This window comes from Mustela nigripes, chromosome 18 (assembly GCF_022355385.1).
Source record: "Mustela nigripes isolate SB6536 chromosome 18, MUSNIG.SB6536, whole genome shotgun sequence".
Taxonomy (NCBI): domain Eukaryota; kingdom Metazoa; phylum Chordata; class Mammalia; order Carnivora; family Mustelidae; genus Mustela; species Mustela nigripes.
Genome location: NC_081574.1, coordinates 28,945,837 through 28,972,692, shown reverse-complemented (window position 1 = coordinate 28,972,692; position 26,856 = coordinate 28,945,837). Strand labels below are relative to the sequence as shown.

General features: G+C 41.8%; 2 protein-coding genes across 12 annotated transcripts in view; both read right to left on the bottom strand.

The window, feature by feature from the left end:
• Window positions 1–26,856, bottom strand: part of NRG1 (neuregulin 1) — a 226,083-nt gene that overhangs the window by 105,030 nt on the left and 94,197 nt on the right. For 5 of the 11 annotated variants that reach the window (XM_059384418.1, XM_059384416.1, XM_059384419.1 and 2 more), the window contains exon 1: window positions 21,327–22,017. The exons of the other annotated variants lie outside the window; for them this stretch is intronic. In XM_059384418.1, coding sequence (XP_059240401.1) covers window positions 21,327–22,014 — 688 coding nt within the window. In that variant the 5' untranslated portion in view covers window positions 22,015–22,017. Of the gene's footprint in view, window positions 1–21,326; window positions 22,018–26,856 lie in introns of those variants that run through there. 11 annotated transcript variants of the gene reach the window in all.
• LOC132006551 (uncharacterized) lies at window positions 22,309–22,909 on the bottom strand. Its single transcript, XM_059384429.1, has one exon. It carries the CDS (start codon window positions 22,503–22,505, stop codon window positions 22,317–22,319), a length of 189 nt encoding a protein of 62 aa, XP_059240412.1. The 5' UTR covers window positions 22,506–22,909; the 3' UTR covers window positions 22,309–22,316.

The window sequence follows — 26,856 nt, the reverse complement described above, 5'->3', positions numbered from 1 at the left end:
CTACTTTCTTAGGAGCATGCAGAGGGAAGGAGAGGAACTAGCTGAAGAAGAGTAAGGAAAAGCCATAGATTTCATTTGGCAGCATTGTTTTAAAGTTTTTATTTAAATTCCAGCTAATTAACGTACAGTTTAATTTTAGTTTCCGGTGATCTGACACTTCCATACAGCACCTGGTGTTCATCCCAAGTGCACTCCTTCATCCCCACCCTATTTCCCCCATCCCCCACCCCTCCCCTCTGATAACCGTCAGTTTGTTCTCTCTATAGTTAAAAGTCTGTTTCTTGGTTTACCTCTCTCTGTCTCCCCCACCCCCCCCAACTGCTTATTGGTTTTGTTTCTTAAATTCCACAAAAAAATGGCACGTACACACACACACAAACACGCACACCCACAATGGAGTATTACTCAGCCATAAATAAAGAATGAAAGCTTGTCATCCGCAACAATGTGGATGAAGCTACAGGGTATTACGGTAAGCAAAAGAAGTCAGACAAAGACAGATACCATATGGGCATTTTTTTGTTGGCTCAAAACTGAATGAGGGGCGCCTGGGTGGCTCAGTGGGTTAAAGCCTCTGCCTTCGGCTCAGGTCATGATCTCAGGGTCCTGGGATTGAGCCCCGCATCAGGCTCTCTGCTGGGCAGGGAGCCTGCTTCCTCCTCTCTCTCTCTCTCTGCCTGCCTCTTCGTCTACTTGTGATCTCTGTCAAATAAATAAATAAAAACTTAAAAAAAAAAATGCCCAAATCACCTGGGTGGCTCAGGGGGTTAAAGCCTCTGCGTTCAGCTCAGGTCATGATCCCAGGGTTCTAGGATCGAGCCCCACATTGGGCTCTCTGCTCAGCGGGGAGCCTGCTTCTTCCTCTCTCTCTCTGCCTGCCCAGATCTGTGTTGCAGTCCTGGGGCAGAATTAGTATTGTGAGGCAGAAGAGAAGGAACTTCAACAGTATTTTCATTAAGTAAAAAAAATCCTCCAAAATCAACAGGAATACTTGATGGCATAATAAATCAAGCAGAAAAGCTCAGGTATTTGAAAATTTAATGACATAAAAGCTCATTATATAATATTAAATTTTTTAAAAGCAAGATATAAAATCAAATATGCAGCCAGATATGACTTCGACAAATATACATAACTCCATGGGACAGGCCTGAGAGACGTCAGAAAGTATTATATATTGTTTTCTTTCTTTTGCAATTTTCGCTTTTCCAACCCACTCTAATAAATATAAGAATGGCCACGAGCAACAATATCGCTAAATGGCAGGCTTAGTGTTCCACCTGGCCAGGAGAGTCACACCTCCCTGTTTCAGGACATGCCATGAGGCAAAACTCTGCATTTTGAAAGGCCTGGTAAGACCAACTTCAATTATTTCTCCAAAGTAAGTAAGGAGCTATGTTTTAACCGAACGTCAGATGAACTGTAATATTTTAAAGAAATCCACTCGAAACCACTCTATTAACTCAAATGTCAGTACAGAGCAGAGCAAAGCTGCTTAACTCCAATCTGACTTTACTGATCTGATCTATGTCTTTCTAGAGTTAGCCCCTGCATTTTAAACTTCCTGAATGATTCAACATAAATGTTGCCTTCCGAATTCCTGGCGATTTTCTCTTTCTGGTGTCCACGCGAAACGTTTCTATATTGATAGAATGTGAGATTTACTAAGCTATACTCTTTCTTTCCTTATTTCCTTTTGGGCCTGGCGGGAGGGTCAGAGTGGACCTCAGCAAGAAGAAACACTAAAAAGATGTTTGTCAAATCCTTAAGACATCTGGGACATTATCAACAAGTCTGAATCAATACAATGGGCAAAAATATCATGTGGTAGGCACACCTTATTCTATCTTTTGTTTTCCTGCCCCCTTTCCCCTATAATGTTCCTATTGGTACTTTATCCACCCCATCCTCATTATGAGTGAGAAATGAATAATGGCCATCTAGAACAATACAACATAGTATGACGAAAGGGATATTTTGAGGCTGCAGCAAGTAATTCCCAGAAAGGATTCAGTCGTCAACATATCCCTTGAGTTTCTGTATCCATCAGTGTTACACTCTGTCTTGGAAGCCTCATATACTCTATTTCCTTATAAATATCTTTATGTAATACACTCTATCAATGAATATTAAGGAATGAATTCTATTCCACATAATCCCTCCAAAACTGTTCATTAAATGAAAGGAAAACAGAAAGAGGACTTTACTGTTGTTAATAGAAGTTGGGTCTATACTGATGATAATAATAAAGGCTACTGCGACCAGTGTGTTTTTTTTCTACTTCTAACCTAAAGTTGTAGGTGGTCAGAGTCAGCAATGTCTACAGAGAAGCAGACACCTCCTACTTCTTCAAAACAATAGGAATCTAAGAATATAGAAATTGAACAGAAAATGGATTGTTTTGTTGCAGAAACTAAAATAAACAATGAGAATATTGCTTGGCATAATTAATTACACCAATATATGGTCTGTGATTTTATCATGTTTCGAGCATGCATAATATGAGAAATGGTCCCAACATGCCAGTGAGACGCTGTATGGGTAAGCTGGTAATCTAGGAGAGTATCTAATGCGAATACTCATTCGACAGGTCAATCCCAGCTGGCACACCGCCAGAGGCCAACCCAACCCTGACACTTCAACCACCTACACTCATATTTTCCTGATTGAGACCCATTAGTGATCTAAACTGGATTACCTCCCTGAGCTCAGCTGGAGGAAACACTCTGCTGACAACTCAAAGCGCAATAAATCTCACCAGGAAATCCTGGCTGGGACTCTTCCCAGGTATTAAATAGTTGAGACCTTCAACCAAGACCTCACATTTCAAAAGGGCACCACAGGCATCCTCTTTCCTTCTTACCATCATCATCATCTATGGGAAAATGTCATGAGACCCTTTTTTTTTTTTGCAACTGATCATCCGTGTGAAATAGGCCCATGCATTGGGCATCAACATCGGGCAGCCACTTTTAATGATTAAGGATGAGAAAAGATCTTACAAATGATCAAACGGTAAGGAAAGAAGACACAAGGGCAATCTAAGTCTTTAAAGCATGTTCTGAGCAAGCACTTACTACTGTATCTTCCTAAACCCACAGTGCTATGAGAAGCAGGGACAGCATTAACACGTGGTAAGGAAATCACTTATCAGTATGTTTCCCTAGGAAATGCTACTCTTCGCAAATTTGACTAAATTCATTAAAAAATCATTCCACCGTTCATTCCGCTATGAATATACTACACACATATATACACGCCCTATACAACAAAAACAGATTAGGTAATAGCCACCTAGAGTTTGGGTCGTGTTGCTGAGCGCCTTCTGCATTAAGTCAGTTCAAGGCGAACTAGAAGTGATACAATAGGGACATGGAACCAATTTCTCACTTTTTCCCTTGAAAACTATGAAAATGTTGTTTCCATTTGCAAGTTTGAAACCAAAGGCAAAAGTCAACGGACCTAAATTGAATCCTTCCCTGCACTGCACCTAGAGGGATTTTTCACTTGGGGTTACTGGTGCTTTCCATTTCTTCTCCTGGAAGCAGGGCACAAGAGGGCAGGCTTTGAAATGCAAAGAATAGTCTGTCTGGGATCTTTGCCCCAAGGTCCCCTGATCAGTGACTTTAAAGTCTGTGATGGAGGGCTCCTGAATTTGCAAAGTGTACGCGACTAACATGCATTAAGGGGAGACACGCAGAACTAAATCCTAATTTCTAAGCAAAATGGAGAAATTGAATCTTCTCTTTAAACGACTGCTTTGGACGCTAAGGCATTTTGGTGCAGAACTAAAAGAATGGTTTACAAAAGAAAGCTAAGATCCAGATCAGACAGTAGGCAAAAAGAAAAGAAACTGGGATTTTTTTTTTTTTAAATCACTGAATGAATTTTAATTCAAATGGGAATGCATCTTTGGATAGAAAATATTACATATTCAAAAAAAAAAAAGAAAATATTACATATTCTAATCACATTAAAATAGACTCAACTTTCTGCTCAATTTTTTGTTTTTATGCCTATTTTAATCACTGCAAGTATTTTCATTCTACTTTCTTTATCCCGATTCTAAAAAATAATAGCTTCTTAATAATATTAACTTAGGAAGCACTGCCTTAAATACACAACTAAGGAAGGAAGTATATCCAACATTAGCTACTTACATCTACAGCGGGTTATGTTTGATTAAACCTCCAGTATCAATGGCTTGTTTCTGAGAAGTGCTAGCAGAAACTGTACTGCCTCCTTCCATTTAGCTGATTTGAAAAACTGAATAAATGCACCAACATATTGATTGCCGCTTTAATCCTAAAATATTCCTTTCCCTAGAACATACTACATATATCATTAAAATTACATGGATGAAAGAGCTACAAATTGAGAATGTCATTATTAATACTCTGCCAAAATCTTCTAATAACGGCAGCACTTCAGAGTTCATATTTTGAACAAACTGAATGAACTAACTTGTGGAACTTAACGAATGTACTGCTTTGCCTGAATATCCCATGAAAACAGAGAAAAAAAATTAACATGATTTTGTAGGAACACAGTTTTCTATAGGCTTTTGGTAATAATTTTATTATTGTAAGCTGGAAATTCAACCACAGCATCACTAACAAAAATAATTTGTTATGCAAGTCGTATGCTATGAATATACTACACAGAGACTGTATACTAGATTGGGTAACCACAAATCCATGTGTAATTTCCACATCAAAACAAATCTCAGCACATAAATTACTGGGGCCTATAAAAGAGGACATATATCCTCAAAGGATTCCAATCTATCAGCAACAATGAATAATCTCAACAAAAATTAAAATAAAAATGCCTTTATGTTCTATATTCTATCAATGTTATTTTTTAATACAGCACCAAAAGAACAATAAATATTATTTAATTGAGTGGCTTCATCAGGAAGAAACAATGAATGCCTCCTGGAAATTGGAGCCCAAATCGCTTCCTATCGTAAATCTGCAGATTGTGTACATGAGTCAAGACTTAATAGGACACAATAAGTACGCACCGTGCAAATGCTCGTCCTTCAGAAGTTCCTTAATTTAACAACCACTAAAACACTAATGTGTGCAGAATCACTTCCTTCCTTCCCTACACTGAATGAGTCTGGTGGAATGCCTTCCCTTAGTCTAATACTGTGCTCTCCTTCCTGCCCCCTCTCTCCCACTGAGATTACCATCATCACCATTCTTCTCATTCATGTCGGGACCACCGGTTTCTTCTGTTCCATCAGTTTCTTCTAGAAGGGGGATGGTAGCAGTACCCAGCTTGTGGGGGTTGTGGAAGGGTCAGGGTTAGATAACACACATAAAATACTAAGTACACAATCCATGCTTCATAAATGCTAGCTATCCGTGAGTCCCTTCACACCACACTCGTCTACTCATCATTGTGCCCATCGCGCCCGTTTTGCTCTTGGCTCTTTTGCTCAAACGCCTTTCCTTTCACCTACACTACCTGCTCCCGTCAGAACTGTATGCGCCTTTCAACGCTCACCTCTAACCTCCATCTCAGCGAAGACGCCCCTGAGTCCATTCCTTTTCAGCCATTAGTCTCCGTTGACCTCCAACTTCTCATGTTCACTCTTCAAACGTTCCCGTGCTACTTTGTACTCTAGTTAATGGCAAGTGTTTGATGTCTTTGGCTAGATCAAGCCCTTCCAGGACAGAAACCAGCTCTATCAATCTCTGTTAACCCCACCACTCTGAACGCAGGGCCGTATAGCTAGCAGGTGCTTAACCTGCTTCCCTAGGTATGGAGAAGTAAATGAAAGCAAACAGGAGACCATCTCTCCTGGGACATAAAACACACACAACCGAAACAATGAAATAATTATGTAAGAGGAGGGATGTTTGAGCTCACACATGAGTATTGAAGATGTTAAGGTGATGATTGTTACGTTGGAGTTGTCTAAAAAAGGAGAACCTGGACAACACTTGTGTAATGGGTAAAACTGGGGTGTAGTGGAGGACAGAGAGGTAAAGAGACTACAGGCACAGGCTGAGCAGAGGACTGCATATTTCAGAAGTGTGTGACCACCACCTTGGCCAGTGAAGGGGGCTTCACACTACCTGAAGTGCTAGAAAATCAGGAAATAAAGTGGATTGTCTAGGACTTTTACATTACTCCTCTCTTAAAAACTGCCTTTTGTCGGGGCACCTGGGTGGCTCAGTGGGTTAAGCCTCTACCTTCGGCTCAGGTCATGATCCCAGAGTCCTGGGATTGAGCCCCGCATCGGGCTCTCTGCTCAGCAGGGAGCCTGCTTCCCCTGCCCTCTCTCTGCCTGCTTTGTGATCTCTGTCTGTCAAATAAATAAACAACAACAACAACAAAAAAAACATAACTGCCTTTTGTCTGATGTCACTGCCTGTGTACTTGCCCCAAAAAGTGAAGTAGAGAGAACAGGTATTCAGTGAGACAAGAAACAGCTGACACTCTGTTAGCTTGAAGAGCAATTTGAGAATAAGTATCTTCTACTATTTGTGTTGTATCTTTTCATAAGAAACATAGAAAATTAAGATTTTAATAGAGAAGCAAAAAATCCTATACCAGAGACAGACAGTACTTCTATTTAATAATCATGTAGGACTTATTATATGCCACTGTGTGCACCATGTAGACAAGCACAAAAGAAATCCTGGATCTTGAAGAAGAGAGGCATGTGAATAGAGCTTGTAGGAAATCGGTGGACAAAATACTGGATTATGCAAAAGCCCATATGAGGGTACTTCAGTTTAGGGGTAGAAGAAATCTAAGATGAGTGGACTCCTGAAATAAAGCTTCAGAGGTCCCCCAGAGTGAGCTGTAAGAGGAATGGGGTCATTTGCTCTCCGGAAAAGGGAATACCTTGAACAGAATGTGAACACAGAACAACCGGCTTAGTTAAAAGGACATCACAAAAAGAAGATTTGTAAATTGGTTCATTGGAAGCCTCTCCAGCATCCCTCAGGGCTTAATTCCATCGCACGTAATGGGTTCTGGATGGGTTTACAGGGCATTCTAGCCGGCTGTCACGGATTCCGCTGTAACTCTTCCTTTGCATTTATAAGGACCTCTGGTAGTGCAGGACTGTATCGATTTTACAGGGGACTCTCAGGCATGTCTTCTTCTATAGTTACCAGGAAATAATGTCCACAGTTCTAATTCTGGCAAGCACCTTGACTTACTTGACTTCGAAGAAATGGGGAGACTGAGCAAAGTGACCTTGAGTCCTTCCCCACCAGATCCCTCATCTCAGCCGATGACCTCATCCCTTCAACTGCCCAGTCAGAAATCATCCTCGACATCTCTCCCACCTTTTCTCCAGCCCATGTTTAAATCACGCTAAATCTATCTTCAAAATACACTCAGAATACAGCAACTCAATCAGATCTTTAACCGCCACTGCTAGAACTCCTACAGCCGCAGGTCTGGGTTACAGCAACGTCTCTTCACTGGTCCTGCCATTTCCACCAGGATCCCTCTCCAGGAAGCTTATGTAACATCTCCTCAGGGATTCCTTTGAAACCTAAGGCATGGGGAATCCCACTGCCGCTCAAAAGTCTGCAATGATTCTCCATCCCCAACCGGTGGGGGAGAGCCACCCTATCTCCAGCCGTATGCCAGGTCTCCTCACTTCCCTGGTGTAGGCTCTTACTCTCTCAATCACTAAGCTCAAGCCACACCAGTCGTCTGTTTCTCCTCCCTGCCCCAGGATGCCAGGAAATATCTTGGGCTTTTGCCTGCCTGGAACATTCTTCCTCCTTATACCCACATGAAACTCTCTTACCTCTTTCTGTCTTTCAGTAACTGTTACCTTTTTGGGGCAGCCTACACTGATCATTCTACTTAAGTTGGCTATTTTCCATACAATTTACCTCCTTCTAAAACAGCACGGGATTTACTAAGTTATTATTCTTTCAACTCTTTTCTTTAGAAAACAAACTCCTGGAATAAAGCTTATGGAGTAGGTGCTCAACAAAGAATGTGAAGACGGGGTGGGGGTGGAAATGGAGTTCTTCCAGCTCTAGAGACTGTTCTAATTAATTAAAAGTAGCAAAGGATATTGCAAAAAGCACAATAAGGGGACGTTCCCCATCTTTTAGACCAGTCTCTCTGTTTCTTATTAACTATGAAGATATGTAACGCCTAACCATTTCACACTTTTGGATGTTGGATTCCTCAGGAGGAAAGTAAAATATCTTGACCAGCTTATCTATAACAGCTCTTACATCTTTAAAATGTCAATGGTTCTGCTATGATCCTGTTGAATAAAATTCAAATACTTCCAAACCACTGTTATGTCATAATGGACAGCACCAATCAGCACCTTAATTTATGGGCTACATCTGGATAACAAGGACACTTAGGCTTTGCTAAAAGGACAGCATTATGGCATTCAAGACTTCTTCAGTTGTTTTCCACCAGCTAAGGGGAATTCTTTATCTCCCTGTGGACCTGCACACCAACATATGACAGGCTAAGAAGACACAGGGATAGACTTCATTACGCATGCATGTGACTCTCCACAGCAGTATCGACTGAGGGCCTCTCGCTGGTGAGGAGGACTTTGTCTCTAAAACCATCTCAACCATGTGGCTCTATTTCAGGCTGACAAGTCGACAGATGACTATCCCTCTCAGCTCTCCTTCTAATTGCTGAGAACAATGCAGATATGAGAGGAGCATGAAATACACAGAGGAAAAGCCACATGAACGAACCAAGCCAAAATGGCAGCATATCCACATCTTTGTCAATATGTCCCTGGAAATTCCTGCCCCTTTCTTCAAGCCTGTTATAGCAATAGCAAGGAATCAAATCTGGAATTCAAAGAAATGTAATTTAATTTAAAGAATTGCACGGTAATGGTGGCTGGTGCTTACACAGCACTTATGTGCCTGGTACTATTCCAAGTGCTTTATGTCCATTAACTTATTTGATCCTCACAAAAACCCAGGAGGGAAGTACAATTATTGCCACCATTTCAAATATAAGGAAACTGGGGCACAGACAGTCTATATAAATTGTACTGTCACACAGCCAGAAACAGAGCTTGGATTCAAACCCACACAATCTGGATCCAGCGTGTGCCTTTACTCCCTACACTATAATGAAATGAAATTCCTTATCCCCAAAATGTGAATTTTTCTAGAGAATGCATATACTGCTATATATAAGCTATACATACAGGCTTTGCAAATCATCTTCTAAAGTGTCCAGAATCGTGTTTTCATAGTTAGTAAGGACTGAACTTTATATTGAATTTCTCCATATTAAAATTCCAGAAATGTAAGGTAGGTTTCAAGTCATTTTCTTCCTTCTTGTGCTGCCACACCCAAGTCACTCTTGGTGTACCTCAATTTTTCTTCCCAACATAAGCCAATGGGCCACCTACTTCAGAGAAAGTATTTTTTTTTCTAGACACTGTACCGGCCATAAAAACGAATCAGCTATAACTTATTAACTTCTCAGTCCAGTGTAAGGGTTAGGCACGTGTCCAAATAACAGCACGGCAAGACAGAATGGGGTAAGTACCTTCACGAGACACAAACAATGTCCTATGGTGATCTAGAAGAGGAAAGAGTCCACATCTGATTTGGAAGGTGAGTCCTGAGGCATGAGCAGAATTAGGGAAGGTAGAAACTGTGGGAAGTGAACATTTTTTGGTAGAGGCAACAGAATGAACAAAGAGTGGAGGAGAGAAATAAAATAATATTCCAGGTAGAGTCCCACTTGGCTAGAACATTGTCCATATGGTTTGCTGTGGGGAGGGGACAGCTGGAGTTGGCCTACATAGGAAGCTAGGGGTCCTACTATGACAGGACCTTGGATACCAGAAAAGAATTTATGTGATAAGTGCTTTCTAAATACTGACTATGGTGAACTCAAGAAATGAAAATGAAATGAAAGTAATTTCTGTTTTGTGAATCATAAGATTTCTCAACTCAGTTCTGCAGAGAGATCCAAGAAAGCACATTGACTGTGTAGAGTTCACATGTTCAGAATGTAATTTCCTATTAGGTACTATAATCAATGTCTAAAGATTTACCCCAATCTACCTATTATGAAAGGAGTAACAAGTGAACAAATAAGACATCCAAATTAAACTTAGACCCTCTAAATCTAAGCACCCAGAGAACCTCTCTATCTATCATTCACCTGGTTATCCTGAACTCTGCTGCTCCAGAACACAGGAAGGGGTTCAGGTTTGATAAGTGAAACATATGTCACCAAAGCTGAGGATAAGCTTCTCAAGAAAAGAACCTTTCTCAGAGACATATTATCTTTTATATAAATGTTTAACCTGCTGAAAACTTGATTTACAAACCCCACAGGAGATCAGAACCATGAATTAAAAGTGTGAAAAACCATTTCATTAATACATACTGACTGCAAAGTGACTTGATAGAGGAAAGCACACAATATATGAAAATATCATCAACATCTTCTGGTTCTATGTGATCACTGGCAACTTTCACATCTTTGAGTCTATTTCTTTATGCTAAAAGAAAAGATTTCATTTCCATTGTTTCTATGATGTCTAAAACTCTGAAACTATCATTGTGATTATGCAAAAAGCCAACACACATTCAAAATATATACGGCCCTCGGGTTAGAATTCCTAATATAACCCACTATGACCTAATAAGATGATGTATTCAAGAAAGTTTGAACATAACCCACTATATCCTCCAGATAGCACAGTACCCATCATTATGAAGATCCTATATTGGATAAATCCCACTAACGAGTTGCCCAGATTATTAAAAGATTTCAGTCCAAAAGGGAGAAAATTGAAGTTTAGATATTTAGAAAATTCAACAATCCAGAATAACCAATTTCCCAAAGATTTTTGTGAAGCCCAAGACTTATGTATTGATACTAAAGTTTTTAACGTATAGTTCACTAAATAGGTAGGGATATGTAGGTCCTTGACTATGACTAACCACAGTCAACATCAAATGGAACTCCCTGGGTAGGGGTTAAGTTCAATATCTCCCTCTTGGCATTGAAATAGAAATATAAGAAGACTAGAGTAATCATTTTATAGAATGTTTTTGTTTGGTATGTAAACCAAAGTCTTTGCAGAGTATATATTATTTTTTTCTCTTCTTTTTGAAAAATCCTAAGAGTTATTTGGTGAGAAAAACAGTAAAAATCCAGCTCTGATCTCTGGAAAGATCGGAGTTGTAACACCGAATGTTGCCACTAGCCATTCTTAAGATTTGCTTTGTAGGCAAGACTTAGCATCCTGTAACAATCAATGATTACTGATTCCCTTTGCTCCCCAAAGAGCAAGCAATTATGACCCAGGAAGCTCCACCAAGGGATTACAAACTAATGCTAACAAGAGTTCAATTCCACTGTCCTTAGATCATTCCATTTATTTATGGAGCTTTTATTGTATGTCACCAACATATTTCATAAAACAAATACTTCCTGTTACTTAGCAAAGGAAGAGGCAACACTGAAAGTCATCAGGCTAATCATGGTCAAGACTGCGGTTAAGGTCTCACTTCCCTCTCCCCAACGACCCACCCCATGAGAAACCACAGGCGCGGGCCAACCGCTCCATAACGTCTGATGCTCTGGGATACCGCCATCCGATCAGGGTGGGAGAACGGCGTAGTGAGATTAGCAAGAAAGTAATGGCGGGGTATGAATAGCAGAGTAAAGAGAAAGGTAACCTTGGGTTAGCAAGTAAGAAAGAAAGAATGGGAGGGAGTAGAGAGGGAACTGGAGAAATAAAATCATAGCAACATCTGACATGAACACAGGTACCAAAGCTAAGACTTGAGAGTCCTAGTGTCACCTGTTCGCTTCCTAATCAAGTTCTCCTTCTCATGGCAACTGCCATTGTCTTCTGTGTTATTCTCATCTGCCTTCCAAATGGCTACGAGTATATGGACATTTGGCTTACTTTTAAATGATGAGTTTTTAAAATAAAGTAAGTTATGGAAGAGTGGGTTCTTTCTTTCTTTCTTTCTTTTTTTTTTTAGGGAATTACATGAATATAAAATGCTACACTAATTTCTGCTTAGAATAGAGTTGATAAATTTCCCCTCTGGCGAGGATAAATGGTACCTCAAGGAAGGCAATTCAAACATTCAAATGCTTATCTTTGGAAGATTTGCGTAATAAATCAGCTCTCATCTTGTCACACCACGTTCGTGATGAAAAAGAAAAACTGCTTCACTCTAGGAAGTCTTCCCCTATATTTCATCAGATTTTATTGGGTCAATCAGTTTATTCATACTGCTCAGTCAGAACAACGTATACCCATGGCAACTCCCCCTGCAACTGTTATCCCATATTTGCCCCTTATAGGTGGCTGCCTCATTGCTCCAGTATTGAGTCAGAGTCCCACTTCTGCAGTCAACCTAATAAAGTTGAGTTAATAACAATCAAGATGACCAAAGCATAAAAGTTTTCACATAATTCTATGTCCACATTAATGAATAAATGAAAACACATATATTATGCTTGTCACTATACATTTTATAAATGACAAGCTCTCATAAAATATAACAAAGAATCAAAGTCCCTTTAAGTGCATATACCCAGAACAGCACCATTGGTTTTGGGTTTTGGGAGGCGTGTTTTGTTTTTGTTTTTGTGGTTTTTTTTTTTTTTTTTTTTTTGGTAGAATTGTGACCAGTAATCCAGCTTACAAGATTTCATTTCAAATTCATTCCAACAGAATCTCCAGTACATTTTTAAGCTATAATTCCCCCTTCCAAAATAATACTGTTTTCTTTTTTACCTTTTACAAGCCTATAGCATCAGATATGGAACTAGAATTGGGTTTTTTCCCCCCAAGCATCGAAATCTTTTCCTCTACACTTTAAATGTTTTTATTTATCCAATCTTATCTAGTAAGTAATCATCAAACCATCTTCTCTTTGATTTGGAATACAAATACATATAATTATATGTATATAAATTATACATATAAAAATCCAAAGCATATATATTTATATTATAATATTATTAAGCAAATTAAAAGAACTCCGATATTTGATTAGCTCAATGATTGTACACTGTTATTTCCATGACTTTGGTGAAATGGCAAAATGGCTTAATTCCTTTATTTTGGTGTCTGGAAATCCCAGTTTGCAACAGTGAAAAGAGGTGAATATAATTTTCATTTAAACCACTGAGCCACCCAGGCGCCCTATAATTTTCATTTAGATCAAGAAGGATTCATCCCATGCCCTACATCTAAACCATATAGATTCCTTTCATTATCCTAATCTTCCCATAGATTATGCTTCCCTTACAAACACAATTTTAGTAATCCTCTGTCTTTTCCTCTTTTACAAGTAACTCCTTATTATTGTACCCACAAGAAAGCCCATTACAGCATAAATTTTGAACACTACTCTAAGAATAATAATCCATATATTCCAGGGGTGCCTGGAGGAGCTAAGTCAGTTAAGCGTCTGCCTTCAGCTTGGGTCATGATCCCTGAGTCCTGGGTTCGAGCCCCACATCAGGCTCCCTGCTCTGCAGAGAACCTGCTTCTCCCTCTTCCTCTGCCTCTCCCCAGCTCATACTCTCTCTTGTGCCCTTTCTCTTGAATGATAGGTAAAATCTTTTTAAAACATAATAATTCATATATTCCAGCCTCACTCTTTTTATGGCACTAAGGTTCAAGAAACTGTAAAGTTCTATATCATTCTAAGACAAACCAAATTAATTCACCTTTTAAGATTGTCTATAATTTATTCCTGGGAATGTTAACACTCATGAATACATATACATATGAACCCTGATAGAGAGGAGGGAAAGGAAAGAAATTAATACTTTAAAAAAAAAAGAAAAGATTTATTTATTTGAGAGAGAGAGTGAGCACATGTGCATGAGTGAGCAGGGATGAGGCAAAAGCAGAGGGAGAGAGGGACTTTCAAGCAGACTCCCCACTGACCATGGAGCCTAATGTGGGGCTCGATCTCACAACCTGGAAATCACGACCTGAGCTGAAACCAAGTTGGATGCTCAACTGACTGAGCCACCCAAGTGCCCCAAGAAATTAATACTTCTTAAACTTTGTACTAATAGGATGTATTTTTCTTACACAGAGTAATTTATCTTGCCCCTAACACAATCTTTGAAGAGTTTTAAGTATTAATTATCCCCATTTCTTTATTTTTTTAAAAGATTTTATTTATTTATTTGACAGAGAGAGAGAGATCACAAGTAGGCAGAGACTCAGGCAAAGAGAGAGAGGAGGAAGTACACTCACCACTGAGTGGAGAGCCCGATGCGGGCCTCGGTCCCAGGACTCTGGGATCATGACCTGAGCTGAAGGCAGAGGCTTAACCTACTGAGCCACCCAGGCGCCCCTCTCCATTTCTTTAGATGTTAACTCTAAATCTCAAATGGTGAAGTGATTTGCTCAAGGTCATATCTAGCTTATAAGTGGTAGAGCTGGGACTTGGTATCAGGTTTCCAGTGTAATTTCCACTTAACTATGATGTCTCTTCAACTCTTACCTTAGTTGTAAGTTTTTCATGAATTTCCCCACTCCTATCTAAACTTACTCTCTAAACTTACAAAACCACTCTGTTGAGGTCAAATGAGGAAAAGAATAAAGTAAAGAAGAGAATCAAAAACAGAATGAGGGGGAAATTTGGTATTGTTTTCATATTTACCATGGTTTAGTCCTGAGAGTTGGTATTTTCCAATATCTCATTTAATCCCCCAAACAGATCCAAGAGAGGCATACTACTATCTTCAAATATAAAAAGCAAAACAGATTCAGAGGGATGGTCTAACTTGCTTGAGGCCACGGGAAAGGCAGGTAGGATTAAAACGCAAGTCTGCCCAATGGGAAAGCTAATGCTCTGGGACAAGAAACTGAGAGAATCAGAATGTCAAGAGGCCCAAGAGGTAAATATATTTCATAAGTTGCTTGAAACACGAATCTCCCTCAAATGTGTTACTGCTTAAATATTTCCATGTAGAAGAAACTAAATTCTTTCTGAATACACATTTCATTTGGAATAACTTCGATTGTGAAAAGATTTTCCCATAAACCATGTTGTCAAGAGAGGTATATCCATTCAACCTCCACTCCAGAGGGGTGTCCCGTACTGATCAAAATCAGACATGTAAGTCTCTTCTCTAAAGAGAACATCTGAGATGGAGTGAGAGAATTTACTAATGAGGATTTATATTAATTAACAGGAAAGCCATTTAGATTAAGATGATATATACTGCTTGAATAAAAATGCTAAAGACAGTTTGGAAAAGAAAAACAAGGTGCAGTGAAAACCAGAATCATTCTAGTTTCCTCTCAGCACTCACATGAATTAGTTGGAGTGACCTTGGTCGAGTCACTTCACTTTTCCAGATTTTAATTTCCTCACTTCGGAAGTCACTCACATCATCTTAATGTATGTTCAACATGTAAAATTCTACGATTATAGAATATCAATTAAATTATTCACAAATAATCTTAGAGTGCTTACACACACACGCACACACACACACACACACACAACAGTGGATTAAATTCACTGCGGCAAACATAGCAACAAGGTTTGAGGTGATGAGGACTAACTTTATTTCCTTCTCCTCAATCACTCTTCATTTGAATGGAACATGAACCTAAGTTTTCATTCATTTTGAGAACTAATACCTTAATGGCAGATGCTAGCCTTTCTCTGGGTAGTGAAACTAAAAGTCCTTGGGAGTGTTTTAATATTCTTGTTCTTTAAGCCTAAACAATAAATGGAAAATATGACCAAGAAATAAAAACAAAAATATTTATAGATGCTTCAGCTTTCTAGAATCTGGAAATAATCGTAGTGTATTTCCATGCTAGAAGAATTATGTATATATTTTTCATTTTAAAAGGCTTCTAGAGACTAGATAAAGACTACTTTCCCAATCACTTCAAACGCTTTGCTTAAAAAGTGTCTTACAGGGGCGCCTGGGTGGCTCAGTGGGTTGAGCCGCTGCCTTCGGCTCGGGTCGTGATCTCAGGGTCCTGGGATCGAGTCCCGCATCGGGCTCTCTGCTCAGCGGAGAGCCTGCTTCCCTCTCTCTCTCTGCCTGCCTCTCCATCTGCTTGTGATTTCTCTCTGTCAAATAAATAAATAAAATCTTAAAAAAAAAAAAAAAAAAAAAGTGTCTTACAGTCCAAACATGAATCACCCCAAGTTACCCACCTTGTTGGTAGCACAGGTGGGAACTGGTGTGACTTTAAAATTAAGGACATTTAAGATAAAGGCAAGTGTTCTGCATTCAACAGCTAGAGGAGAGGAATCTATCTGTCACAGTGGAGGGACAGAAGTGGTCATCAAAATGTGAAAAAAAAAAAAGGTAAAGAGAAGAAATGCTGAATACAGAGGATTATATGTATAGTTATGTAAAGAAACAACTCAGGTGGATTTAACTGTGCAACTAGATTCTTCAAATTCATGAGAACATAAGCTCTATGAGGGCAAGAGCTTTTATTTTCATTACCATAAGGTCAATCTAGAACAGGGCTCAGTGCGTAGTAGGTGCTTGATGTGTATTCACTGAACGAAGAGAGAGAGGAAATAACAGAAGAAAACTGTGGACATACAAAAATAATAAAAATGGAAACATGGTCATAAAAGTAGACACGGAATAGCTCATAGCTGACTAGAAAGGTCAAAGAGATTCCAAAGACAAGAGTTATTATGTTCTAGTCCTTAGAGTTTCTGCGCTCAACTTTCAACAAGTCATAACTTTTTTATGCCTCAGTTTCTCAATCTATAAAATATCTCTTTCTTTACACTTTAAAAGGATCGGTGAGGTGACAGTAAAAGGAAATGGGAAGGAAGAAGATGATATATGGTTTGGGATGTAATGACTTTCCGGGAAAGCAGAAATGCTGATCTGTACAAATGTGTAAGAGTCAGCAGGGAAACGGTGTGAAACATACTAAGGAAAAAAAGACGGAGCGATCCAGAAGCGGGACACAAGTTTGAATCAACTGTGCCGATAAGAAACCAGTATATTGTTCTAGAGACGTATTTGTCTACGTGTGTTTGTAATGTGTATAAATAACCATTCAGTATTAAGATGTAATGAACTATGTGAAAAGATCAGTGCAGATGCGTTAGTATTTTAGAATGCAATGGAATATTGATAAATAAAGCCGAAGTGGCATCATTGGAAAAATCAAGGAGGATTCAAGAGATAATTGGGTGGGAAGGCCAAGGAGAGTAGAAAACCCATCTAGGGATCATTGAGGAACAAGGAGAAACAGGGTGGGCAGTGTGGGGAAGAGGCGAGCCACAGAGCTACCTCCTCCAGGTCAGCCAAGAGCCCACCCTGCAAAACCTGATCTGTTATCAGCAGCGAGCCGGATGCTGTACGGACGATCAAATAAAAAGGGAAAAGACGAGCACTACTGAATGTTTAATAAAAGTAAAAACAAGAAGGCGGGAAGGAGATTGAATTTAATAGTCTGAACTATACATGCTCGACCAGTGGTCCCACTTGGCAAACATCCCTGTCCTTTGGATGCCACTGAAGCCACTAGAGTTGGTGTCCAGTCCTATTCTCTCTGGACCGGGGAAAAGCGGACAGGAGAAAAATGCCACGTGTGTGAGTTTAAATTCTGGGGGACAGGACACTCCTCTGTTTTCTACTATTTTGGATTTCACTAAACCTTTCGGAATGTTGTACATTTTCGTAAAAGAGTGTCATTAAATCTTTCAGAGCCCGGATTTCCTCCTCACCAGTGAATTGATCAAATTATTTGGGTTCGGTTGAGGATCTGTCACTTTCTCCCAGTTTTTAAAATGTCTTGGGCTTTAAATAAGTTTGGTTAAAGTGGAGATAAGTTATCTGAAATCACCACTCTGAAATATCTAAGAGTACAGTTGCAAGGGCCTAGAAGAATCTCTTGGGCTTAAAATAAATGCCACTTTTAAACTGAAAGGAAGAAATCCTTTGGTATATTCAATTAATCACACTGGGCTTCTGCAAATGGTAGTGATTTGTGTTGTCACTGTGGTAACAATGGTTTGCCATGCAACCCTGTACAAAGAGATTTAAGACAAAGCAAAACAAATTTGGCCTAAGATGAAAATACTAACATACTCTTATTTACTCTACGGACTGTGTGGTCAAGCAGGCTCTCCCATCCAGAAATACATTTCTTACAAGACGGCACTTTGGTTCCATGCGACAATTTAATTAATCAGCTCTTTTTATAGTAACCTAAGTTAGCAATCTCCCACAGTCAGTTCTTCCCATATAAATAAAGGTTAAGAAAAATCTTTAAAGCCCAGGCAAAGAAAACAAATTAATGGTTCAAGTATTATGTGCCCCAGTGAGAAATAAAAACTTAACAATTACCATGGCATATAAAGATATAATAGTGGGGAACCACTAACCAAACACAGAAAAACTTCAAATTAAAAAATAAAAAGTATATATATTTTTCCAATCCTGCATTAGATCTCCTGAGATCTAGATGTATGCATAGATTAATGTGGTGGAAACATGAAATTATATTACCTTATGAGAGAAATGCCCATTTTAGAAAACCTGATGTAACCACTATTCCTATAGGCAACTGAAAACGTTATATATTGCTTTTTATTACAATAAAGACAAAGAAGGTTTTAATTTTAAAAGAGTCCGCAGGAAGGAGAGTAATTTCAGTGTTTATAGAATAAAAGCCTAATACTAGAAGGTAGATTGGTTGGGGAATAACAGAGCAGACACAATTACTAGGATTGTCTCTCTTCCACTCTCTTAGGCTCCAGGATAAAGAAGAATCAATTAGCCCTCCACAGACTATGACCTTGAAGGCTACGGCTCTGTGCATAATATGCTGAACATGCTCAGACAGACAGGAAAGGGAGAGTATGGACTTGAAACCGCTGAGAAGCATGTTTCGGATATGAGAACGTCATCTTAAGATGTATACCATCTTAAGGCTCTGGATCTTCCTGTGACTAAGCAGTACTTTTGGAGTTGAAGGGGAAAAAAGTGAACAAGGTTACAAAATGACAGTCTCATTCCAAGCTTTTTTTTTTTTTTTTTTTTTTGCTTTTCCTTAGTAGATGGTTACAAGCTCTTTAAACAACAAAGCAACCACTTAAAGGTTGGCTCAGAAAACACAGCTCCCTGGACCAGTCTCCCTCACCCCACCTCCCCACCCCCACAAACAGACTCATAATTTTTAGGATATTTGTATTTTTATTGTTTTCAGGCACTAGCCCCCCCCCCCCAAAATTAACACAGAGTTTTCCACACAAAAAACCCACAGGCTGTAAAGTATTAAGCACCGTCTACCCCAAACTTTTCAGGAGAAAACTACTTCCCATGCTGCTTTTCCAGGCTGGTCTCCAACACACTTCAAAATGCCGCAGCTGTGTCTCTGGCCAGAACTGGCCACTGCGATGCTTTTAGGCAGCAGTAAATCTTTTCCACTCAGTGCATATGCCAGAAAATCAATGCCCAAGCTCGAAAATAAAGAAAGGAGAAACTATATGGAATGCATACCCTAATGAGATCCCTTAGTAGAATTTACCTTAAAAAATAATTTCTCAGACAGTCAAAACATACTTTTTGACATGGTCCTAGATCAGAAATAGGTAACTGGATGGTTTTTGTTTGCTTTTCTATTTCCCCCAAAGATGACAAAATTATAGACCCCCCCCCCCCAAAGGTCCTGTTTCTCTTTCCGGACAACTAAACCTTTTCGGGCACATTTTAATTAACGACAAGTTCCAAGCAATAACGATAAGGAGGTAACCTTGTCTTCCCTGTGAATTTTGCTTCTCTTTGCAGGATCTGAACGTGCTTTTTATAGCCTGTCATTTCATCTGGGTATTATTTCCCGGTCACTTTGCCAGGTGGGAAGAGGCGGTGAAGGCAGTGATATCTGTCAGACCTTTAATGATGCTTCAGGGACTTGATAAAGATACAAAGCCTCGTCTGCTGAAAGGAGGTTCTTTCCTAATTACACCTGAAAAACAAGCCCCCCCCCCCTCTCTCTCTCTTTTAATCTTTGCCACTGAAGCTGCTGTGTAGGAAACGATCCTGAATCACAAGCACAAGTCAAGTTTTCTGTGTTTCCCTACCCCACGGCTCTCCCTCATTCGGAACATAACGTCTGGGGAATATGTCCTTTACCCTTCCCGAGCATCCACAGGGAAACACAAGTGGTGAGCATGTCATCACGGAACACTTACCCTCCACTCTTAGAGATCTCACACACGTTCTTAAGAATCAAATCCTCTCGTCTTTTACTTTTTCTACTAAGGGAATATTCATTCACGGTAGGAAGTAAGGAGCAGAAGACAAGAGAAACAAAAATAAATCAGAAACATTTAGCAAAAAAAAAGCTGGAGGAAACTCCTCCCTCTCTACTGATGCTTGAGGCAACCTGACTACTCATGGTTTCATCGCTGTCAACTTTCCACTGTATGCATCGTCGCAGCGACCCGGTCGCGACAGCAGCACATTGTTTCGTATGGTTTTAAGAGCGTGGGCTCTCCTCCCTCACAGGTTATTAAACTGCGCGGCTGCAGTCTGACGGGCAAAAAATGACATGTCTGGGAAACAAAACAAAACAAAACGATGCACCTTACTCATGGATCTTGTACTTTTTAACGACTGCCAAGGAAGCTCTTTAAACGTTTGATTACAGAAGACAAAACTAATTTGGAAAAAACCCCTTCGTGCAGACTTTGGGCTGCGTCCACAAGGAAATCAAGGGCTCAGTAGCCGAAACTCCAATCTGGGCAGGACAGCGAGAGCCTGCCGGCGTGGGGGGGGTGAGCACGGTGGATGAGCTATATCAGGAGGAGCCAATTAAGATAGAAAAAGCAGGGAAGGGGACAGGAAGGAGAGACAGAGGCAGATACCAGGTGGCAGGGGACCTCAGGGAGGCGGAGGGTAACAGAAGGGTGAGGAGGGGTGATGGAAAGCCACCTTGGCACGAGACACACGCGGAAACCACACTCGCCCCTCCCCGGAGGGCACACTATGTCAAACAGAAAGAATGCTCTGAGGTCTTCATTTTTTTTTAAAGTGTTAGAAATCAATGGGATCGCAGTGACATTCAGGCATGACTCGCAGACGCTCAAGTGGCGGGTCCCCCCACCCAGCCCGTGAGCGATCCGGCCGGAGGGAACGCTGCCTCGTGCCAGCAGTGGGCAAGATCGTTCTACTCCTCTCTTCCAGGCCACCCCAAGCGTTCCAGTCACATGACGCGCTTCAACAAAACCATGCAATTAAAACAGAGGACAAGGAAACAGCTCCCTGCGCGCTCAAGCCCACCCGTTTCCATTTTTCATCATCTCTCTCTCTCTCTCTCTCTCTCTACTTACAAAGTTTAGGAGCAGTTTGGAGATTAGTTTCTGTTGTTTGTGGCTGAGTTGCTGACTTGGGTGTTCTCACCTCAGGGTTCCGTGTGGGGAAAGGGAAGGACGGCAGGAAAGAAAAAGCAAGGATTCGATTCTTCGGGGTGGGGACCGCTGCGGGTTGGGAGGACACAGCAGCATTGTCAACTTGCAGTGTAACTTGAACCTCAGTTTCAGATGGAGCCCTAGAGACAGGTGAAGTGTACGCCTCAGATGCTACCCACTCGGCTGAGGCAGCAGTTGGATCCAGAGAAATAAGAGGGTCCTGGCCTAACCCCCCAGGGTCAAGGTGAGTAGGAGAGTCATACTCGAATATCTTGTCCACGAACACCCACTTGAGGCCGGCGATGCAGAGGCAGAGGCTGACTAGACAAGCCAGAATGGGGACAATGCAGATTTTCTCGGAGTTGAGACAACCTCTCAGGCGCTCGGCTTCCAAGCAGACACAGCAGGGAACTGCCAGGCCCACGAGTCCAGGGTTTCTCCCGTCTTCGGTCTGGGTCTCTGGCATGTCTTCGGCTGCCGGAAGTCCGTCAAGAGATGGGTCTGCACTCAGCTGAGTGGAGGGGCTGGAGGACCTCTCGGCAGCTCCCTCGGACATGTCTGGGGAATAAATCTCCATCGGCTCACCTCCAGAAGGCCTGGCCTCTCTCATGGTCCATTACCATGCAGAGCCCCCCCCAACCAAATGATACAGCATCTTACAGGGGGAAATCGATAAGTCTTCCAAGTCCAAGGCCATTATCAAAAGCAAGAGGAGTTCAGGAGGAAGGAAGGAGGAGGAAAAAAAAAAAGAAAAAAAAAAAACCTCTAGCAACTACCAAATAAAAGTATCCTGTAATTCGTGACTGCTGTCCCTGGGCCACTTTGGCAGTTCTTTCAAATGCTTCTCCAAACCATCCCGGCTGGTGGAGAGGGCTGGGGGCCAAAACAGAAACCAAGCCGGCGGTGAGTCAATTAAGTAAACCAGTAGCCCAAACTGAAAGGCATGTTTCTCACCTCGAGCATCTGAAGCTGGTGTCTGCTCAGATGGAGAAAACAACTGTCATGCAGGAGAAGTAAAAGCAAAAGCAGGACCAGCGGCGGCGGCGGGGGCGGCAGCAGCGGCGGCGGCAGGAGAGGCAGCAGTGACAGTAGCAACAGCATCCTGTTGTGTGAACGCGACGGCTGAAAGAGGCTGAATCATTACAGAGCAGCAGGTGCCTGCCCTCGGAGCATCACTGCAAACAGGATCATCACAGAGGGATCCGAGGGGACGAGTGCGGCCCGGAGGGGCGGTGACTCCCCTCCCCGCCCTGCCTCCACCCCCACCCCCCAACCACTCCTCTTTGTCCTTCTGGAGCGTTCATTCACTTTCTTCCTCTGCGGCGCTGCCCTGCTTCATAGTCTCTTTCTCTTCCTTTCCCCTCCGCATCCAAAGACATTCTCTCTCTCCTTGCCTCTCCCTCCCTCTCTCTCTTTCTCTCTCTCTCTTTCCTCCCTCCTCCCTCTGTCCGCACTCCAGAGCTGCTGGCTGGTCTGAGTCCAATCAGTATACCCGGCAACGCAGGACTGCCAGTGACTTCCTATTTTATCCAATTAGAAGGAATAAAGGCCATCAAATCAAAGAGAAGCAGGCAGGCACCAGTTAAGCCCGGTCCCCGTGGCCCCCACCTCTTTTCTTCCTTTTCACTTTCTCTCTACAAAAAGCGGCCCCAGTTTTCCACCCCCACCTCGCTTGCTTTCAGTCTTGCCGTCTCTCTTTCCTTCACCCACGGTTGGGTCAGAAAAAGCCAGCGATCGATGCTAGCAATCTAACAAAGCTGGGATGGGGCGGGGGGGGGGGGGGTTAGGTGGGACCTTATGGGTTGGACCTGAGGCTTGGCAAAGTCTGATATCTGATTCCTCCCTAGAGAGGTAAGCTTTTCAACAGCAATTTCTTCTTGCCTGCCGCGGAGAGATAGCATTCCTTCCCCTGCCCTCTAATAAGTTTTGTTCACCAAGAGGACTGTTATTACCCGATTTTCAACCAACAGTTAGAACATTTTTTTCCAAACCATGGACAGCTCTGCCTTCAGTCCTGTTCCCCAGGATCCTGGAAGACTTTGCAATACCCAGGTTGTAGTGGAGAGACTATCTACGGTGGCGGGGGGTGGGGGGGTTTGCTAGGCAAGGGGAGAGGTGTTCACGTATCCCCACTCTGGTCCTATTTAAACTTCCATTTCCCCTTCCCACCCGGAGCAGCCCTCGACTAATGTCAAGCTAATAAGAAACACTGGTAAAGAACGCTAGGAAGGGAGCAAAGGCTACCACTTCATTTTGAAATTAGCCTTCGCTGTGACCCCACACTGCAGAGGTCTGAAATCCCCTGGTTGCTGTAATATACACCACATGTCCTCAGCGAGAGCCACGCTGCAAGGATTAAGAAGAGTCTTCCACATGACCATGCCTTCTGGGTTAAGTTTCAGTAGCTTTACCTTACAGACAGTTTCAACGCAGGTTTTTTTCTCCCCCTTTTAAAACAGCAGCCATTAAAAGGCCGGAAGAAACGCCGTCTCTAACAGGGAGTACAGGATTCCCTGAGCCTCCCGTGCTCGCGTGTCCGTCCACAGTGCGTGCATCTGAACCTTTAATCCCTGCTTCGCTGTGGCCGCACACCCAAATGGTTGCCAAGGAACCATTTTGCTCACCTCTGTCAATAAGAGTCTTAAAAACTCTCTCTAAATCTGTACTACACAGCCATCCTAGGAGTCCCAGAAGCAATAAATCTAGAGCTCAAGTCCGAGAAAGTCTGCTTTAAGCACATTATATTTTGCACAGCACTATCTCCGCTGCTCTGAAATAGTTTTCAACTTTAAGTGGGCATAGAGCCATATGAATATTATCATTTCTTTCAAAATGAAATCGGCCCATAACTATAAATGATGTGAAGGACGTTAAATCTCAAATGTGTTTGCAGTAACAACAACTACAAAAAGCCTGAAACGATATGCCTAATTGTAATTATGATTGTGACAAGCTGATGGGCAAAATGACTTATTCTCCCCCTAACCCGCACTTATATACCAATAACCAGTATTTTAAAAATAATACTTAAGATAAGATCTTATGCCTTTCTAGCTTTAACTATATATATATTTTTTAAATTAATTTGTTTATTTTAGAGGGGGGAGGAGGGAGAGCACGAGCAGGGGGAGGGGCAGAGGGAGAGACTCCCTAGCAGGCTCCATACTCAGCGGGGAATCTAATGTGGGGCTGCATCTCAGGAACCTGAGATCATGACCTGAGCAGAAACCAGGAGTCAGAAGCTCAACTGGCTGAGCCAATCAGGTGCCCCATTAACTAGTTGATTTTAAAGTAGTGAGGGTTTTCTTTTCTTTTCTTTTCTTTTTAAATTATTTATTTATTTATTTGCCAGTGATAGAGGGAGAGAAAGCGAGCAAGCACAGGCAGACAGAGAGGCAGGCAGAGGCAGAGGGAGAAGCAGGCTCCCTGCCGAGCAAGGAGCCTGATGTGGGACTCGATCCCAGGACGCTGGGATCATGACCTGAGCCGAAGGCAGCCGCTTAACCAACTGAGCCACCCAGGCGTCCCTAGTGAGGGTTTTCTTAAAGATTCTAACAGTGGTGGGTGTGCCTGGGTGGCTCAGTGGGTTAAAGCCTCCTCCTTCGGCTCAGGTCATGATCTCAGGGTCCTGGGATTGAGCCCCGCATCGGGCTCTCTGCTCAGCTGGGAGCCTGCTTCCTCATCTCTCTCTGCCTACTTGTGATCTCTGTCAAATAAATAAATAAAATCTTTGAAAAAAAAAAAAAAGGTTCTAACAACGGACATGAAATTTCCTATCATAGGAAATCCGCATTTCAGCATTTATAGTATTCATACTGAGAGGAATTAACATTTTAATAATCAATATTCATGTAAATATGCAAAACCAATATAAGCAAAGTAAATGTTTGCACTAAATTAGGGTACTTTATAATTCCTTTACAGATCACCCAGTTTAAATACGCGGTCCCTACCTCCTCACTTCTGTCCCAACCCAAACCAACACTCCAGTATAATACACTGACATTTTGTCCACAGCCGATCATCAACCATCCAGGTTTCAAAAATCAAAATGGGGTTCAGGCAGCCCGCGTCGGGCAGGTAAGAGAAGACACCCAGGATAGTAATCCAGAGTTACAAAAAGTGCTCCTCAGCCTGTACCAACAACCACTCACCTCACCATAATCACTCAGAGCAAACATATTCTGTAAGGAAATTATCGGGCTCTGTGCTACTTGTCATCCTAAAGACACCCAACATTTAGAAAGGAAAACATTGTATCCTACAAAGACTAGGACAAAACATAGGGGCAAAATCCTGTGGGCTGCCACACTGGTTCTTTCCCCTAGGCGACCCACATCGGACTGTGGGGTGTGTATGCGTCCTCCTGGGAGGGGTGTTCTAAGAGCCCCGTGGCACCTTGAAGCTGAGAGAGGCTTACAGGAAGCCAGCATCCCGTAAAGTTGTTTCCCACCAAATCAGAAGGTGAATGTAACTGAGGTACGGGGTACAGGAAGTAAAAAAACAAAAACAAAAAATCTTCATTTGTGTCCCCCTAGGGACTAGGAGAAAAAGGTTGCCTTTAACCCTTAATCGAATCCCCTATAGCAGGAAAGAAGTGAGGAAGGGTGGTGTCAGTCAGAGAGGGATCAGAATTTCCTTTGGATGAAACATGGCTATTTGGAGGAAGAACTCCAAGGATACACCATGTTAACCCTTCAGGATCCAACCCAATAAAGGTCAGGAGCACCCATATTTCTGTGTCCCTTTAAAAAATTAACATGAAGGGTACCTGGGTGGCTCTGTGGGTTAAAGTCTCTGCCTTCTGCTAGGTCATAATCCCAGGGTCCTGGGATTGAGCCCCGCATTGGGCTCTCTGCTCGGCAGTGAGCCTGCTTCCCCCCACCCTCTGCCTGCCTCTCTGCTTGCTTGTGATCTCTGTCAAATAAATAAATAAAATCTCTAAAAAAAAAAAAATTAAAAATTAACATGAGCCAGAATTTGCTACCTTTTAAAAGTCACATTACCACCTCGTTCATCACAACAGAAGCTACATTTATAGAGCTCCACCTTTATGCTGGGCACTCTGCTAGGTTGTTAACACATCTTATTTCTTATTTTCACTAACCCTGTATAGTAAATATAATCTTAAAAAAAAAAAAGAGGGGTGCCTGGGTGGCTCAGTGGATTAAGTCTCTGCCCTCGGTGCAGGTCATGATCTCAGGGTCCTGGGGTCGAGCCCCGCATCGGGCTCTCTGCTCCGTGGGGAGCCTGCTTCCCCCTCTCTCTCTGCCTGCTGGTAATCTCTGTCTGTCAAATAAATAAATAAAACCTTTAAAAACAACAATAACAAGAAGGGTTGTATTCTAGCTCACAAGTCTGTGGGCTGACTGGGTTCAGCTGACTGGTTCTTCTGCTCCATTTGATGTGGGCTGACTGGGTTCAGCTGACTGGTTCTTCTGCTCCATTTGAT